This window comes from Gopherus evgoodei, chromosome 8 (assembly GCF_007399415.2).
Source record: "Gopherus evgoodei ecotype Sinaloan lineage chromosome 8, rGopEvg1_v1.p, whole genome shotgun sequence".
Taxonomy (NCBI): domain Eukaryota; kingdom Metazoa; phylum Chordata; order Testudines; family Testudinidae; genus Gopherus; species Gopherus evgoodei.
This window is the reverse complement of record NC_044329.1, coordinates 69,727,703-69,743,376: the sequence shown is the minus strand read 5'-3', so window position 1 is coordinate 69,743,376 and position 15,674 is coordinate 69,727,703. Positions and strand designations below refer to the sequence as shown.

General features: G+C 40.0%; 1 protein-coding gene across 1 annotated transcript in view; it reads left to right on the top strand.

The window, feature by feature from the left end:
• The window catches only part of KIF14 (kinesin family member 14), a 69,627-nt gene that overhangs the window by 32,949 nt on the left and 21,004 nt on the right, over window positions 1-15,674 (top strand). The window contains 5 exon segments of the mRNA XM_030573372.1: window positions 5,129-5,229; window positions 12,607-12,701; window positions 13,595-13,819; window positions 13,956-14,140; window positions 14,786-14,944. Coding sequence (XP_030429232.1) covers window positions 5,129-5,229; window positions 12,607-12,701; window positions 13,595-13,819; window positions 13,956-14,140; window positions 14,786-14,944 — 765 coding nt within the window.

The following is a 15,674-nucleotide window of genomic DNA, read 5'->3' as shown; positions in this document are numbered from 1 at the left end:
TGTTTATAAACATATAAGCGCAGTGCAAATTGCCCATGTTCTAGGACAATATGTCCTAAAGAGCACCATGGATTTATACCTTGTGTGAAGTTTTAGAATGGGTAGCTTAAGAAATCTAGTGAAAAATCCACCCAACCTGCTGGGCCTCTTCAGGTTCCTTCCATTTTTAGGAGGGCAACAAAATGGGCACAGAGTGTGGTCTTTCTGCTGCACTTCCGTTCTCATTTCAGGAGCTTTGCAGAGTGCAGTATCTTTTCTTCAGTCTGTGCAATATGTGAGAGTGTAATCTAATTGCATACTAAAACAAACATACTAGATGGTATTCAGAGGTGAGAGCTGGCTGCAGTGCAGGAAGGGTCCAAAGCTATCAAGTGGGACGATAAAACAGTTTGTCTTAATTAGTTTATACGTGCTTCAGTGTGTGATGCTCTGGATATATGCACACTTGTTCTTCTTTCTTTTCAACATTTATTTTGTGCACAGCCTCATGCATTGTTGACAAATTAGTAGAAAACAATGTGCTATGTCAAGTTTATAATCAAATATTTTGATTTTTGCTGTTTCTAAATGAAATTTCTTCAAACATTTCAAAAACACTAATTCTGATGGAGCATTCAGGCCATGTCTACACAACAAAGCTTTGTTGACTCAGCATACAGCCACTATGGTTAGTATATCTCTTGTGTATGTGCATACTTGTCTCCTTGTGTCAGTACTGTGTGCGCTCACCGGGAGTACTTGTGTCAATGTGCAGGGCACCATAGGGAGGTATCCCAAAGTGCAACACTGAGTGTGCGTTCTTTTGGGTAGTTTTGACAATGCAAGGTGGGGCAGAAACGGCTAGTGCAGAAGTGACTGAGAGCAGAGGGTCAACTTCCCATAATGCAGTGTACTCCATCCCATAATATCTGTACCCCATAATTTTTATTGCCCATTTTCAATTTCCATGAACGTGTGTGAGACTTGCCGCTGTCTGTCATCTCTGACAGAGCATGGGGCCTGCGCAGCTCTGCACTGTTGTCCTGGGTGTTGAAAGCACAGGATGCACAATTCTCCGATATTTGCAGAGCTGCAAAGAAGAACCATGGAGATGATTTCCTGGCAGTCACTTTGCTGTGGGACATAGCACGAACCAATTCAAGGTTGTTGGTGGCATTCGCAGAACTGCTGCAAATGGTGGAGTGCCACTAGTGGGACCAAGAAATGAGCACTGAGTAGTGGCATTGCATCATAATGCAAATTTGGGATGATGAGCAGTGGCTGCAGAACTTTTGGATGTACAAGGCCATGTTCCTGGATCTGTGTGCTGAGCTCGCCCAAGCCATCCAGTGCAGGGGCAGCAAACTCAGAGCTGCACTGACAGTGGAGAATAGGGTGACCAGACAGCAAGTGTGAAAAATCAGGATGGGGTAGCGGGGTAATAGGAGCCTATATAAGAAAGACCAAAAAATCAGGACTGTCTCTATAAAATCAGAACATCTGGTCACTCTAGTGGGGAAGCAAGTGGTGATTACATTGTGGAAATTTGCAATGCTGGATTGTTACCAGTCAGTAGGAAAATCCACTGTAGGGGGCCATGGTCATGCAAAAGTGCAGGGCCATTAATCATCTCCTGCTGTGCAGGACTGTGACTCTCTGCTATGTGCAGGATATAGTGAATGGCTTTTCAGTTAAAGGGGCTCCCAAACTGCGGTGGAGCAATAGACAGCATGCACATTCCTGTTTTGGCCCTAGTTCACCTTACTACAGAGTACATCAACATAAAGGGTGACTATTTCTTTTAGTGCTTGCTCATGTCCATTCCATATTAGATGTGTGTGTTCACCACATACACCAGTGCCAGAAGTTTTTCTCTTAGCAGTATCCGTGGGGGACTGGCTCTGGCGCTCTCTGGAGCGGCACCTGCATGGCACAGTATAAGGGGCACCACCGGCTTTCCCCCCCCCCCCACCTATTATGGAATGGATATAAGCAACACATCTCAAAGAACACCAGTTACGGAAAAGGTAACAGTCTCTTTTTTTCCATGCTTATGCAAGTGCTGGTGGATCACTGGGGATGCATCAATGTTGGCTGGTCAGGGAAGGTGCATGACACTTTAAGAACACAGGACTGTTCAGAAAGCTACAAGTATGGACCGTCCTTCCCAACTGGCAGATTACCATTGACAATATTGAAATGCTAGAAGTTGTACACCAGTAACCTTGACAGCACCACGGAAAGATTCAACTATAGCAGTGCAGAATGACAGGTAGATTGAAAAGGCTCTGGGATTGTCAACTCACCAGACTGGATGTCAGTGCAAAATTGTGAAGCAAAGTGAGAAAACTTGCTGCAGGGGTGGTGGTGAAGTGGCTGTCTGCTGAGTTTGAACAGCCAGACACAAGGGCTATCAGATGAGCTCAATGAGGAGCTATATGGCTTAGGGAGCTTTGAAAGAGCATTTTAACAGCAAGCCACAGCAATGTGCTGTCAGGTACTGTACTCAACTTGGCACTGCAGTTGGAGGCCTGTTAGGAATTGTGTGGTGCTTGCTGTACTTCTGTGCATGTATCACTGTAATGAGTCCAGTGCCCTGCCCCTCTTCCTGGGCCTGCTAGCTGTTCCATTAAAATGCAGAGACCTCCAGTTATGCAGCACCCTTGTCTTTATTTACACACACACAGTTCTCCCACCGCAGTGGTGAGCTATATACAAGGTGTGCAGGGTTAGTTCCACCTTTTCCTACAGTCAGCCCACAGCTAGGAGACTGACCTTTCCCTGTCTGGCCTTTCTGCTGGCTCCCAGCCCTAATAACTGCTGGCTTGTCAGGCCTGCAGGTGGAGCCAATCCGCAGGCCAGGCATCAAGTCTGTTTCACCAGTCCCAATCTATTTCTCTTGATTGGAGCTGGCTGAGCTGGGGTAATTAGGTACTTTTTGTGCCAGCACCCTGCTACAATCACCTATTAATGTTGGTGTGCTTGATGTACACTTATTACAACTACTCTGTTTGACACTGATCCTATAGGTTGCGAGTGTACAAGACCACTACTTTCACTGCCAGCACCATTACACAACATGTGGTGTTAACTAATAAAGATGAACAACTTTCAAAACAAAGGAGTTTTATTCACTTACAAAAACAGCCCTGTGTACATAAACAAACTGCTCCACGTGTTGCCCTAACTCTACAGGGGAATAAACAGCAGATAGCATCTCTACCTCTTTGTCATCCTGCTACTTCCTGTAGTACAAGTAAATTAATGCAAAATAGATAGCTGTGTCCTGCTGTTAGAGATGCCTTCACAGTAATGAGAAATGTATTTACATTCTTACCTGAGGTTCCTTTCCCTACTTTGCCTATGTTCAACTGCAGAGACTGGCTGAACTGCAGTGGAGTCAAAAACAGGTCCTGGCTTACAACACAGCTGGACCCTCCTGGTCATCTGTCCCCATATGCCACCACCTCTCCCTTGTTGTTGTCATAGTCCTCCTCACTGTTCATGGCAGGGGCCTTTGACTCAGGCACCACAGAGGTATCTAAGGTGTGCTGGGTGGTGGTGGGGTTTAAGCAGGAGGTCTATGACTCAGCACCAGATTGATTGTTACCCTCCCTGGCCTTCAGATAGGCCTGACACAATTTCTTGGCTTTCATATGACACTATTGCTGGTGCTTGTAATACCCTCTTCTCCTGCGTCCCCTCAACAATCTGTTCATAGATGTTGACACTTCTACAGCTGGTTCAGAGCTGTGCCTGCACAGCCCTTCTCCCTGCAGACCCAGAAGATCAAACAGCTCCTCTCTACTCCAGGCAGGAGTGCATCTGGAGTATGTAGCTGACATAGTCAGCTGGGAAGTTGCATACAACAAAGGAGAGCAGATAAAAGCGTGCTCCCCCAGCTGAACAACTAGGAAAAGGCATTTAAAAATACCTGAGGGGTTTTAAAGGTGGGGGGGCTTCTGGCATGCATGACCCCGGAGTTAACAATTGTGACCAGAGCAGTAAGTGTCGGGCATTGTGGGGCAGCTGCTGGAGGATTTTTTGGGTCGACATGGGTAACTCCATGTCTATACTTGAGCTGTGTCAATTTCTGCACGTTGACCATAGCACAATGCTGCTCAGGGAGCTGGTGTTTCTATGTTAGTGTAATGGGGCACATCAGTGGCAGAGACATTTAAATGTACAACCAGGTTGACACGTCAACCTAACTTTATATTGTAGAGCAAGCCTAACTCAATGTCAGGCTTGGAATTTGAAAAAACGATTTGTGCTACTGGAGCCCAAAAAATACAATCAGAAAATTTTCTCAGTAGAAAAAATACTGACTTTTCATGTTTGGAAATGTTGTTCTGTAATTTTTATCAAACCTTTCAAAGAAAATTGCCCCTCAAATTGTGAAACCTGAAACCCTTTCATTTGAAAAGGTAATTTCTTCAGACACAAGTAGGTATCTGAAATCAGAAATTTAAAAAGAAAGCTCCAGAATTCTTCCTTCAGTATTATCTAGTTCAAATTTTGTAAATGGAGGTGTGGGGATGGAGTTGGGGGAAATTCTGTTTGTGTATGTGTATCAAATAACAAAACTATGTTTAGGTATATTTGTTGTTAGGACCTGCTTTGGTCTTGGCAATACTAGAGATCAGGTCCTATTACATATGGAAAAATATGGCTAGAATTGTTATGTATTTCTAAATGTTATAATAATGCAAGACCCTTTAGTGAAATCTAAATGCATTTAGTCTTTATGCTTCTGTCTTAGGGAGTGAACTGTAAAGTAGTTTTGTCCTTGGCTCTCCCAAATCCAGGATGCTGGATAACATTGTCTTCCCTAAACTTTTATCTTGTTTGTAAAGGCTAGTGTGGACACTCCATAAAAGTTTGTAGCCTGGAACAAATCTGTGGAGACCTTTCTGCATTAGCATTTACAAATATGTTAAGTACTTCAAGTTCATTGCTATCAGTTTACATTAGGCCTTTGTGTCTCAAGTTGACATAACCTTAACAAGCAAGCAAACATTTATTTCAAAAGACAAATGCTAATTTTAATGACCAGCCTACTTTCTTTACAAATAAATTATACACTTTTTTATTATACCATTCCTCTCTTTAACATAGCTAAAAGAACTAGATTTTCTTCTCCTTTCAGACTAACAGTAGTAACAAAGCTGATGATGTATTTTATGACCCTGCTGATGACTGGGAACCTGACCTTACAACTACATCCATTTCTTCCTTTTCCAAAAGGAGGTAAATAATTTATTATTCTAATTTTTTATATTTCTGAAAATGTAATTTTTAAACTTGTTTGGTATAATTAATTGTCTGAATAAATAACATTATTGATTGTTTGCCTTATTATGGTGCTGATACTTACATGTTAAAAATTATTTCCCATTCAACTTGTGTATTGGCAAGGAAGGTGGAATAGCACTGATATAATCTTAGCAGGCTCTGAAGCTCTTTTGCACACATTATGCCAATAGTAATGAAATAAATATAATTTCATGTATTTGTGGAATGGCAGAAGTATGCTCTTCATGCATATTAATGACTTTCCTATTGTGAATGTGATGCACTTAGCAGTGACTTTTTTGTATCTTTTTTTAGAAGTAACCTTAAAAATAAAATGGATTACATCCCGCCTTGTTACTTTATGATGTACCTAGGAGGCCTGAAAGGTGTGGGTTTTTCTAATGCTTTTTTTCCTTATGTTTTCCCTTGGAGAGATCGAGAATGTTGAGTCTTGCACTACTTTTGCTGGAGGTCTATTTTAAGGCTTGTCTGCACTTAAGTGTTTTGCCTAATGGGTTGACAATTAATTTAAGATAGTTTGGGGAGTGTCCAGATTTACTTTACAAAGTAGCAATCAATTTAATTCTTGAGATTGAATGTTTGTGTAGAGGTGTGGGTTTTTTTAAGAGGAACCAGTCACATGAACTTGACCATGTCTATACTAAGAGTGGTTTGCCATTATATCTATAAATTGTCCAAAAAAGCCTCCACCCCAAAACTTTAATGAAGAGTTAAGGTTGCCTGGTGATAGCTGATGCCCTACCAGAACACTGAGTTCAGCAAAGCTCAAGCTTGTGAAAACCAGGAAATATAGAGTTACAGTAAATACCTGTGCAGCCTTAAGTCTGCCCCAATAAGCCCATAAAAGATATTCTCACTTGCCTTTGCTATGGATTGCACAGGAGCTCCATATACTTTCATACTTGGCTTATTCCACAGAAAGAACTCCACATATACTAAATTTTACACCTATTCAACCCCTTTCACAACCCCTTCACCTTAGGCACACTATACCACCAAACATTATCCTTTCTTAAATACAATGGATATTAGTTGGCGACTCCTTCATGGGGCTGTACTTGGCGCGGTTTTCCCCTGTCCTGGACACCTGCCCCTTTTGCGGTGTGAGGGAAACCCTGGCGCACATTTACTTGGAGTACGCCAGGCTACAGCCCCTATTCCGGCTCTTCACAAATATTTTAAGATTTTGGTTGCACTTTTCCCCCTCATCTTTTTATTTATGTACTCCCTATCTGTGGCCCCACAAAGTCACGGGTCTTCCTGGTCAGCCTCCTCCAGGCCCTGGCTAAAACGGCCATCTATAAAACCAGGGAGAGGAGGTTGGCCAATTGGGTCTCTTGTGACGGTGGGGCCAATTTCCGATCCTCTGTCCGTTCATGCATCCGGGCAGAGTTCCTCTGGGTGGCGTCCGCTGGCTCCCTTGACGTCTTTGAGGAGCAGTGGGTGCTGCTTGGTGTCCCTGTCAGGTTCCCTTTGTTTGACCCTTTGACCTCACTCTCATTCCTGTTATCTCATTGTTGTCCGCCGGAATTATTTGGTTTCCAGGCCCTGTGGATCCTCCCCTTAGGCTCGGGGGGTGGGTCCTTTAGCAGTGGGCACCCTCTTCCTGGTTCCCAATAGGATTATCCTTTCACTTACCCTTCCTTAAAATCACAGACCACGCTCATTTCCCACCTAACTGCTGACAATCCCCATGGCAAGAAGTTCCCAGGCCCTGCTAGTGACACAGCCTACACAGCGCAGTGATGAAATGAGGCATACTGGGTCTGTCAAGGGACACAGGCACCCTTTTTCCCCCCCCCCTTTCTTGCACCTCTTTCGTGTGATTACACACATGGGTCAGGGAGAGGGGCTAACACTACTCCCAGAGGGCCACAGTCTCCCAGGACACCTTGTATCACAATCATAGCTGTTCCAAGCTATTACAGCTTCTTCTGCCATTCAGTACAATTATACCTTATGCAGTGAATAAAGCTGGAGTACATGCAGATAAGTCCCAGTGGCTATTGCCAGCTCTGATGGGCAGAGTTAAGGTTGTATTGGCATGAATTTGTACCTGAACTTCTTAAAAAAAAAAAAAAAATTTCCTCCCACCACAACCTCAGGCCACATTCATGCATCATAGGAAAAAATAAAAAAGGGTATCTTTAAAGGCAGACTTAGTGTATATAGGTACAATACATTTTTTATGACTTTTTCAGTGGGCATTGTAAAGCTATAATATCTTGAACATTGTGGACTATCAAGTAAGCAGTAAATCTAACTAAAGAGAATAGTTATCTGTCATGCACAGCAGTTACTTTATAATCCTAAATTAGGGCTGTCGATTAATCGCAGTTAACTCATGCAATTTAACTAAAAAAAAAATCACGATTAAAACAATTAATCACACTGTTAAGCAATAGAATACCAATTGAAATTTATTCAATATTATTGGATGTTTTTCTTCATTTTAAATGTATCTCTTTCAATTACAGCACAGAATACAAAGTGTACAGTGCTCGCTTTATTATTTTTATTAAATATTTGCACTGTAAAAATAAATGAAACAGTATTTTTCAGTGTACCTCATACAGGTACTGTAGTGCAATCTCTTTATCATGAAAGTGGAGCTTACAGATGTAAGGGTTTTTTGTTACATAACTGCACTCAAACATAACAATGTAAAACTTTAGACCCTATAAGTCCATTCAGTCCTACTTCTTGTTCAGCCAATCACAAGAGAAACAAGTTTGTTCACATTTGCGGGAGATAATGCTGTCCACTTCTTAACTACAGTGTCACCTGAAAGTGAGAACAGTCATTCACAGCTACTGTTATAGCTTGTGTCACAAGATATTCATGTGCCACGTGCTGAAGATTCATATGCCTCTTCATGCTTCGGACATCGTTCCAGAGGACATGCTTCCATGGTGGTGATGCTCATTTAAAAAAATAATACATTAATTAAATCAATGACTGAACTACTTGGGGGAGAAGTGTATGTCTCCTGCTTTGTTTTACCAGCATTCTGCCATATATTTCATGCTATAGCAGTCTTGAATGATGACCCAGCACATGTTGTTTGTTTTAAGACCACTTTTTCACTGCAAGATAGTTACAGTACTTGGCCCAAGATTTAGGAATCTGAACTGTCTTCCAAAATCTGAGGGATGAGGCATGGAGCATGCTTTCAGAAGTCTTAAAAGAGCAACACTTTTTGATGCGGAAACTACAGAACCCAAACCACCGTAAAAGAAAATCAACCTTCTGCTGGTGACATCTGACTCAGATGATGAAAATGAACATGCATCAGTCCACACTGCTTTGGATTGTTATTGAGCAGAACCTGTCATTAGCATGGACACTTGTCCTCTGGAATGGTGGTTAAAGCATCAATGGAAATATGAATCTTTAGCACATCTGGCATGTAAATATTTTGCAATGCCGGCCACAAGAGTGCCATGCAAATACCTGTTCTCACTTTCAGGTAACATTTTAATTAAGAAGTGGGCAGCATTATCTCCTGTAAATGTAAACAAACTTGTTTTTCTTAGCATTTGGCTGAACAAGAAGTAGGACTGAGTCAACTTGTAGGCTCTAAAGTTTTACATTGTTTTATTTTTTGAATGCAGGTTTTTATTGTACTTAATTCTACATTTGAGAGTTCTCTTTTCATGATAATGCGATTGCGCTACAGTACTTGTAGTAGGTGAGCTGAAAAATACTATTTTCTTTTTTACAGTGCAAATATTTGTAATAAAAAATGAGCCTTGTAGACTTTGTATTGTGTTGTAATTGAAATCAATATATTTGAAAATGTAGAAAACATCAAAAAATATTTAAATTATATTCTATTATTAACAATGCAATTAATCATGATTAACTTTTTTAATTGATTGACAGCCCTATCCTAAATCTTGAAGTTGTGTGGGGGAGGGTTTTTAGGGAAAGGTGAAAAATACCAAAAATATGTTCTAAAACAATTTTTTTCCCAAATGTGTTTAGCTATCAGCAGTACAAAATAGTGTCTGGTTTAGAAGGTTTTATTTACACTTGTATAATTTAAAAGCATCATATTTAAAGAAGTAAATTGCTGCTGAGCTAAGACCTTTTACATGAAGTTTTAGCCTTGTAACAGTGTTTACGACTGAATTGCAAACTCCTGCAAATAGTAGCTTATAATGGAAATGCTGACAGATCCTTAATTATGGCTTTGCTACTGGGCACAGATATGATACTGTTATTCTGCAGTAAAGCAGTTTGGTTCAGCTGATTGTAAATCTTTATATGCGTTGTTGACCTTGGGGTTAAATAAAAGTTCTTTAAAAGGAATCTGACAGGCAGTTTCTCTATTTCTAGTCTAAATATTGGTTTAACAATAGAATAAAGTTGGAACAGCAACAGCTTTCCTGGTCTGTTGCTTGCTGGGCAGTAATGGAATGCTATTTCTGTGCACTGTCAGAGTCTCAGTTGTGTATTTAATCTACATATTTTAAACAATATTCTATATAAAAGTGAATTGAAAGAAAAAGCTTTTGAACTGTCAACACCTGAGTTCAAAGTTCTGTGTTTCTTCTGTAACACTTAGGCCACGTCCAGACTACCCACCGTATCGGCGGGTTAAAATCGATTGCTCGGGGATCGATATATCGTGTCTAATCTAGATGCGATATATCGATCCCTGAGCGCGCTTATATCGATTCCGGAACTCCATCAACCCCAACGGAGTTCCGGAATAGACAGGGGGAGCCGCGGACATCGATCCCGCGCGGTGTGGATGGGTGAGTAATCCAATCTTAGATATTCGACTTCAGCTACGTTATTCACGTATCTGAAGTTGCGTATCTAAGATCGATTTCCCCCCCGTAATGTGGACCAGCCTTTAGTGACATCACTAATGGTGAAGGAAATTGAATTCAGTTTCCATGTAGGAGTTTGATGTTGCTGGTTATAGCAGGGGGAAAAGAAAATAGTAAACCTCATGGCATGGAGAGTGAGTAAGAGTTCATTTAAAAATGTGTGGATTTGGGTAATTAGCAGTTTGTTTTTGAAAAAGCATTCTGTGTCCTTTGATGCCACCCTTGACGTGTGGTGTTAAGTTTGTTCAACCAGCAAATAGACACAGAGAAAAGCAAAGCTATTGTCACTTACTCCCTTAAAAAGAAGGTGGGTGGCTGACTGTATGCAGTTATTTTCTTCTGACAGGGTCCAAAAATCAGCTTTTTCTCTAAAGGGGCAGCGCCAGGTTTCACATTGCTAAGTCCTGTGAATCGGGGAGGAAGCAGTCCTTTGTTTTCTCTAGGTTTTTGAAAGGAAGGATAGTCCAAGGATTAAGGCACTAGCCTACTCCTGGGGAGACCTTGGTTGAAGTCCCTCCTCTGCCACAGACTTCCTGTGTGACCTTGGGCAGGTCACAGTCTCTGTACCCCATCTGTAAAATATGGATAATAGTACTACCCTGCCTCACAGAAGTGTTGAGAGGATAAATACATTAAAGACTGTTAGATGCTTAGATAGTAAAGTAATGGGGGCCTTATAAGTTATTAAAAGAGAGAAATTGAGCCTCACTTAGTCTAGTTTCTGTTCAAACGAGAGATCAGTCCATCTCAGTCAGCAGCTTCTACAGAGGAAGAGATCGGAGTCTGACGACTATTCGTCAGGTATGGCTACTGGGCTTTGTTCTGTTGCAAATCCCCTTAGTTTGAGATTTTCAGATACTGTCTAGATCTCAAGTTTACTTAATTGAATTTGCCCCAATCTAAGGTCAGCTAAACTGACCGCCTCCAAGGTATGCAGGTGTTTCCTCATAAACTCTGATAATACTATGGTGTTAGTATATTTGATCTGTCTGGATAGCACCAGGAACCTCACATAGCTATGCGGGGGGGTCATACTGCTGTTTATATGAATGTAACGAAACCTGCTGTCAATAAGTCTGATGCATCTGGAGCCACCTACATTGCTAAGCAGAATGTCAATGTAGGGGGAGTTTTTACCTAGTCAGTAGGGCTCTTACAAAATAGGCATAGTGCTTAGAGTTCCCCTCCCTTAGGGAGCCATCTGGTAGAGGGATAAGTAGAAGAACATGGCCTCCCATTTGTGTGCATGCCTCTATGGTCCTAAATCTTTTCAGGGTATGCCCACTGTAGGTAAGAAGGTTGCAGGTTTTTTACTGCATGTTAGCTAAGACGTAATCTAAGGTTTATCTCGCCCAGCAAACGAATGTGAAAATTACAACTGCCTTGTTGGCACTAGGATTTTGCCACATGGTAGATACCATGGGTTAGCTAATATGTGGTTTTTAAGGAAAAATTTTTTTTAGAGAAAACAAGATCTCCGTGGTTAGTCTAACCTCTTCCCTGGATGCCTGCTGAGGTACTATGTTCAGAACCCAATGTCTGTGTTGTGCAGGCACAGAAAGAGAAGTTTATATATTCCCATTTTCTGTGGCTGAGTGAAGATAGCCACCTTCTCCAAGAATTCTATGACTGAGGGTGAGACATGTAGATAGGGTGGTATGTAGGCTAAAGCAGGGGTCCTTGACCTCTTTCTTTCTGAGGCCTCCCCAACATGTGATTAAGAACTCCATGGCCCACCTGTGCCACAACAACTTATTTTCTGCATATAAAAACCAGGGCCAACATTAAGGAGTTGCAAGCAGGGCAATTGTCCGGGGTCTGCACCACAGGGAGCCCTGTGAATCTAAGTTGCTCAGGCTTTTGCTTCAGCCCTGTGTGGTGGGGCCCATGGCCCTGGGATTCAGCCCTGCAGGGCTTAGGCTTTCTGTCCTGGGCCCCAGCGAGTCTAACACTGGTCCTGCTTGACAGACACCCTGAAACCTGGTGGAGAACCATGGGGCTAATGCTTTATTCATTCATATTGGAAGGAACTGAACTTGGAGGAAGCTGACTCTTGAGGAGGGTAAATTCTGTTGTTTTAATTGATCATCATTCCTGCTTATATAATCAAATTGAAGAGAGTCCAGTGTAATAAAAGTGAGTCACACAGAAGTTCTAGTTGGAGAGTAGGGGAAGATAATCAGTACAGGTAAATTTGTTATTATTCCATTGACTCAGATGGAAGTATGACACTTCACATTAACTGAGGATCTCCCTTGATCTTTATTTCCTGGCTCATATGGAAGGGGACAGTGATGACTGGTACACCTATGGTCTGTGCTGTTTTGATCCGGTCCCTGAAAGATAAGTGGGATTCTCACTAATCTTTCTGAGGGCAAATGTCGTCTGCAATTTTCCACTGACCTTCTGGAATAAATTTAAATAAAGACCTGTCTCTCTTGTGTTTCTCCTCCATGCCCTCATATTCTAGGAGCAGAAGTTTCATGAAGAACAGGAGAATTTCTGGATGTTTGTCTGATATAAAATTGCAGCCAATCCAGACTCTACACACGTCACACTTATCAGGTGCTTTTTTTTCTGTATGGCAGATTACCTTTTATTTCACACTGAGAAGCTGGAAACTTGTAGCTTAGTAGTAGTAGTAGTAATGTATGCTTGTGTAATAATTTGAGAATTTATTGTAAAGAAAATGAGAAGCCTGACATTTTACAAGCAAAATATTCAGATTTGTAGTCGGTGTTCCTGTGCCTGCCTGTAGACCTTACACCATTTCTTTGCCTAAAACTTTGTGTTATCCTTCTTGAGGGTAAAACCCTCGTGAGCAAAGCTTCTGCCTATCATGCTGAGGGTTTTGGCTGGAAACTCCATACACTTAGCCATTGAAGGTTAACTAGGATGATGCTGTCAACCAGCGCCTAGTGTTGGCTGTACCAGAGACTATTAATTCCAATACAGTCACCTGAGTGATTCGTTGCTTGAGATGTTGCTAGTTACTCAACGTCTCTGACATTGTCTCTGGTTTGTTGGTTACAAATTTCAGAAATTAAAATTTTAAAACGTATGTTTTTCAGATATAAGTTATCTGAGTCTTCCAAATATTTTATACTTATGTGTTCGCTCATTTTAGATCAGCTGTGCTTTTGTTTTATCATAGCTACTGATAAGTGCAATTGGAAAGAATAGTTTTGTGAAAGTGTACATTATTATCTATTTCACTTTAAAATATGCTTGTTTTCTTTTCATGCTTTTCTCGTTTAACTAATAGAAACTTTAACGGGATTAAATTTTCTCAACAGAAGTATGTCTAATTTATTTTTCATAATTATTTTCATCCTTCAGGTTAGATAGTAGAGACAGAAGGAACCAACATGAAACTATCATAAGAGGATACATTTGTCTAACAGACCCACTAGTTTTGTAAGGAACTTTTAATTCATGTTGCTTTTCTATTAATACAGGTTCAGTCAATAAATCCAGCAGCATATGTTCAGGTTCTTCTGAATCATTTCTACCTGGAATTTGCAAAGAATTAATTGGTTCAGCTTTGGATTTACTAGGACAGAATCATGCAGAAGAAAAGAGTATAGCAGATCGTCTCCTAACTAATTTGCTTACTATTTATACTGGAGTAACTGCTATTTCAAATGCCTATGAACAGCAAGATGAAGAAAGTCAAGATAATTGTAAGCTTAATTCGTACTAACATAAACAAAATATTCTACACTGTTTATTCTGTCATGTCTTACACTTAAATATAAATGTTCCCGCTTTCATTTGCAGACCTGAGATTCTGAATGATCTTCCTTTTTTTTTTTGTAGTTTTCTTTCTTGATCGTGCTACTCAGTCCTGCAGCATCAGAATTACCTCTGCTTTTGAACAACTTGTGGTTCTAACCGAGCATTGGCTTTATAGTTTCCAAAAATGTACTGATTCCTTAAAAATTGATGATGAATTGAGACAGGGTGTAAAAAACTTGGGAGGTTATTTACAATTACTGTTGCAGGTAAATTATATCCACTATATTTTCATATAAATAATTGAAAGAAAAAATAATTAAAACTATATCTAGAGTTGTGTAATGTGTATATACTCATATTATTGGCCATAGACTTTGTTACAACAATCTGCCACACAATGCATATAATCACAAGCTGACTTTGGTAAAAGATATGATAAACATGCTACAGCCAGTTTTAAATTAATCATGTTCTCTGTGAATGCTTTGCTGGATGAATAAATATACTGCACTTTCGACAAGTATGCTTGGTGGTTATTTTCTTTTAAATGATTGTCTCTTTAGATATTTTGTAATTTGATAGACTTGTCATTGTCTGTTCATGCCATTCTATATAAAGTTATTGATTATGGATTTTTAAAACCCATTTATTATTCCTTCTATTCTATTCTAACATGTGTTTGCAGTTAAGATTTTTAATCCTGCAGGGTAATGATAATTTTTCTGTATGTGGTTGCGAGGTTCGTTCCATTTTTATTTGAGACAATGGCTGAGCCACTAATTAGTAATATTAAGGATATGATATTGGTAATGCTTCAGGATAGTTTAAACACTATTTTCAATTGCACATATAAAACATTTACACTTTTATTTCAGAAGTTTTCTAACTAAATTATTATTTTCATTTCTCAGGGTTGTTGTTCAGATATATCCTCAATGGTAACAGAAGCACACTCCAAAATAATCCAAATAGTGAAACAAGCAGGAAAACATGTAGGACACTTGACAGCATTTATAGGATCTGACCTACACCTTTCTGAAGAGACCAAAGAAGATGCAACTATCTCACAGGTAAAAAACCAAAATTTTGTTGGATACAACAGTTTTCAAGGTTAATATCAGAACTACTTATGGACTGTGACTACTCCACTGGATCAAAATAAAGGTATCCTTTGAATACTATAGAAAGTATATTCACAGTAGTAGTGTGAAGGCAAGATTTAAAATAATTTAAATGTCTACACTCAGATTTTCATAGTTGCACATTTGATACACTGTGTTAGTGTATCTTTGTCTCACAAATGTAATATCTATAATATAAAATTTGATCTTACATAGCACCTTTGGAATGCAACAGAGCGTTTCTCAAGTCAATGACTTAAACTCTGTTTATAATCCTAAATCATTTAAGTGTATGGATATAGTTACAATGGAAAAACCTCCCTAGTGTGGCTGAAATTATACTGATATAAGGCATCTTTATATTTGTGTAACTTATTGCCATATGGGACAAGGAATAAACTGTCCCGGTATAAGGCACCTTTATACTGATACAACCCTAGTGTGGATAATTATTACTATTGTGATAAAAATCTTACCTCTAGCTAAAATAGATGTACTAATACAAAATGTGTGCATAGACCAGGCCTCAATGCAGTGATATAGCAGCTTTTATGTGTTCACACTGAGTCCTGTATATTAAAAATTGTTTTGCCATGGGAAGGATAAAACAGGTCAATAGAGCTAAGTTTTAAAAAAAATATAAAAATAAAAATGAAGAATCAGATTGAATCCTGTGCTG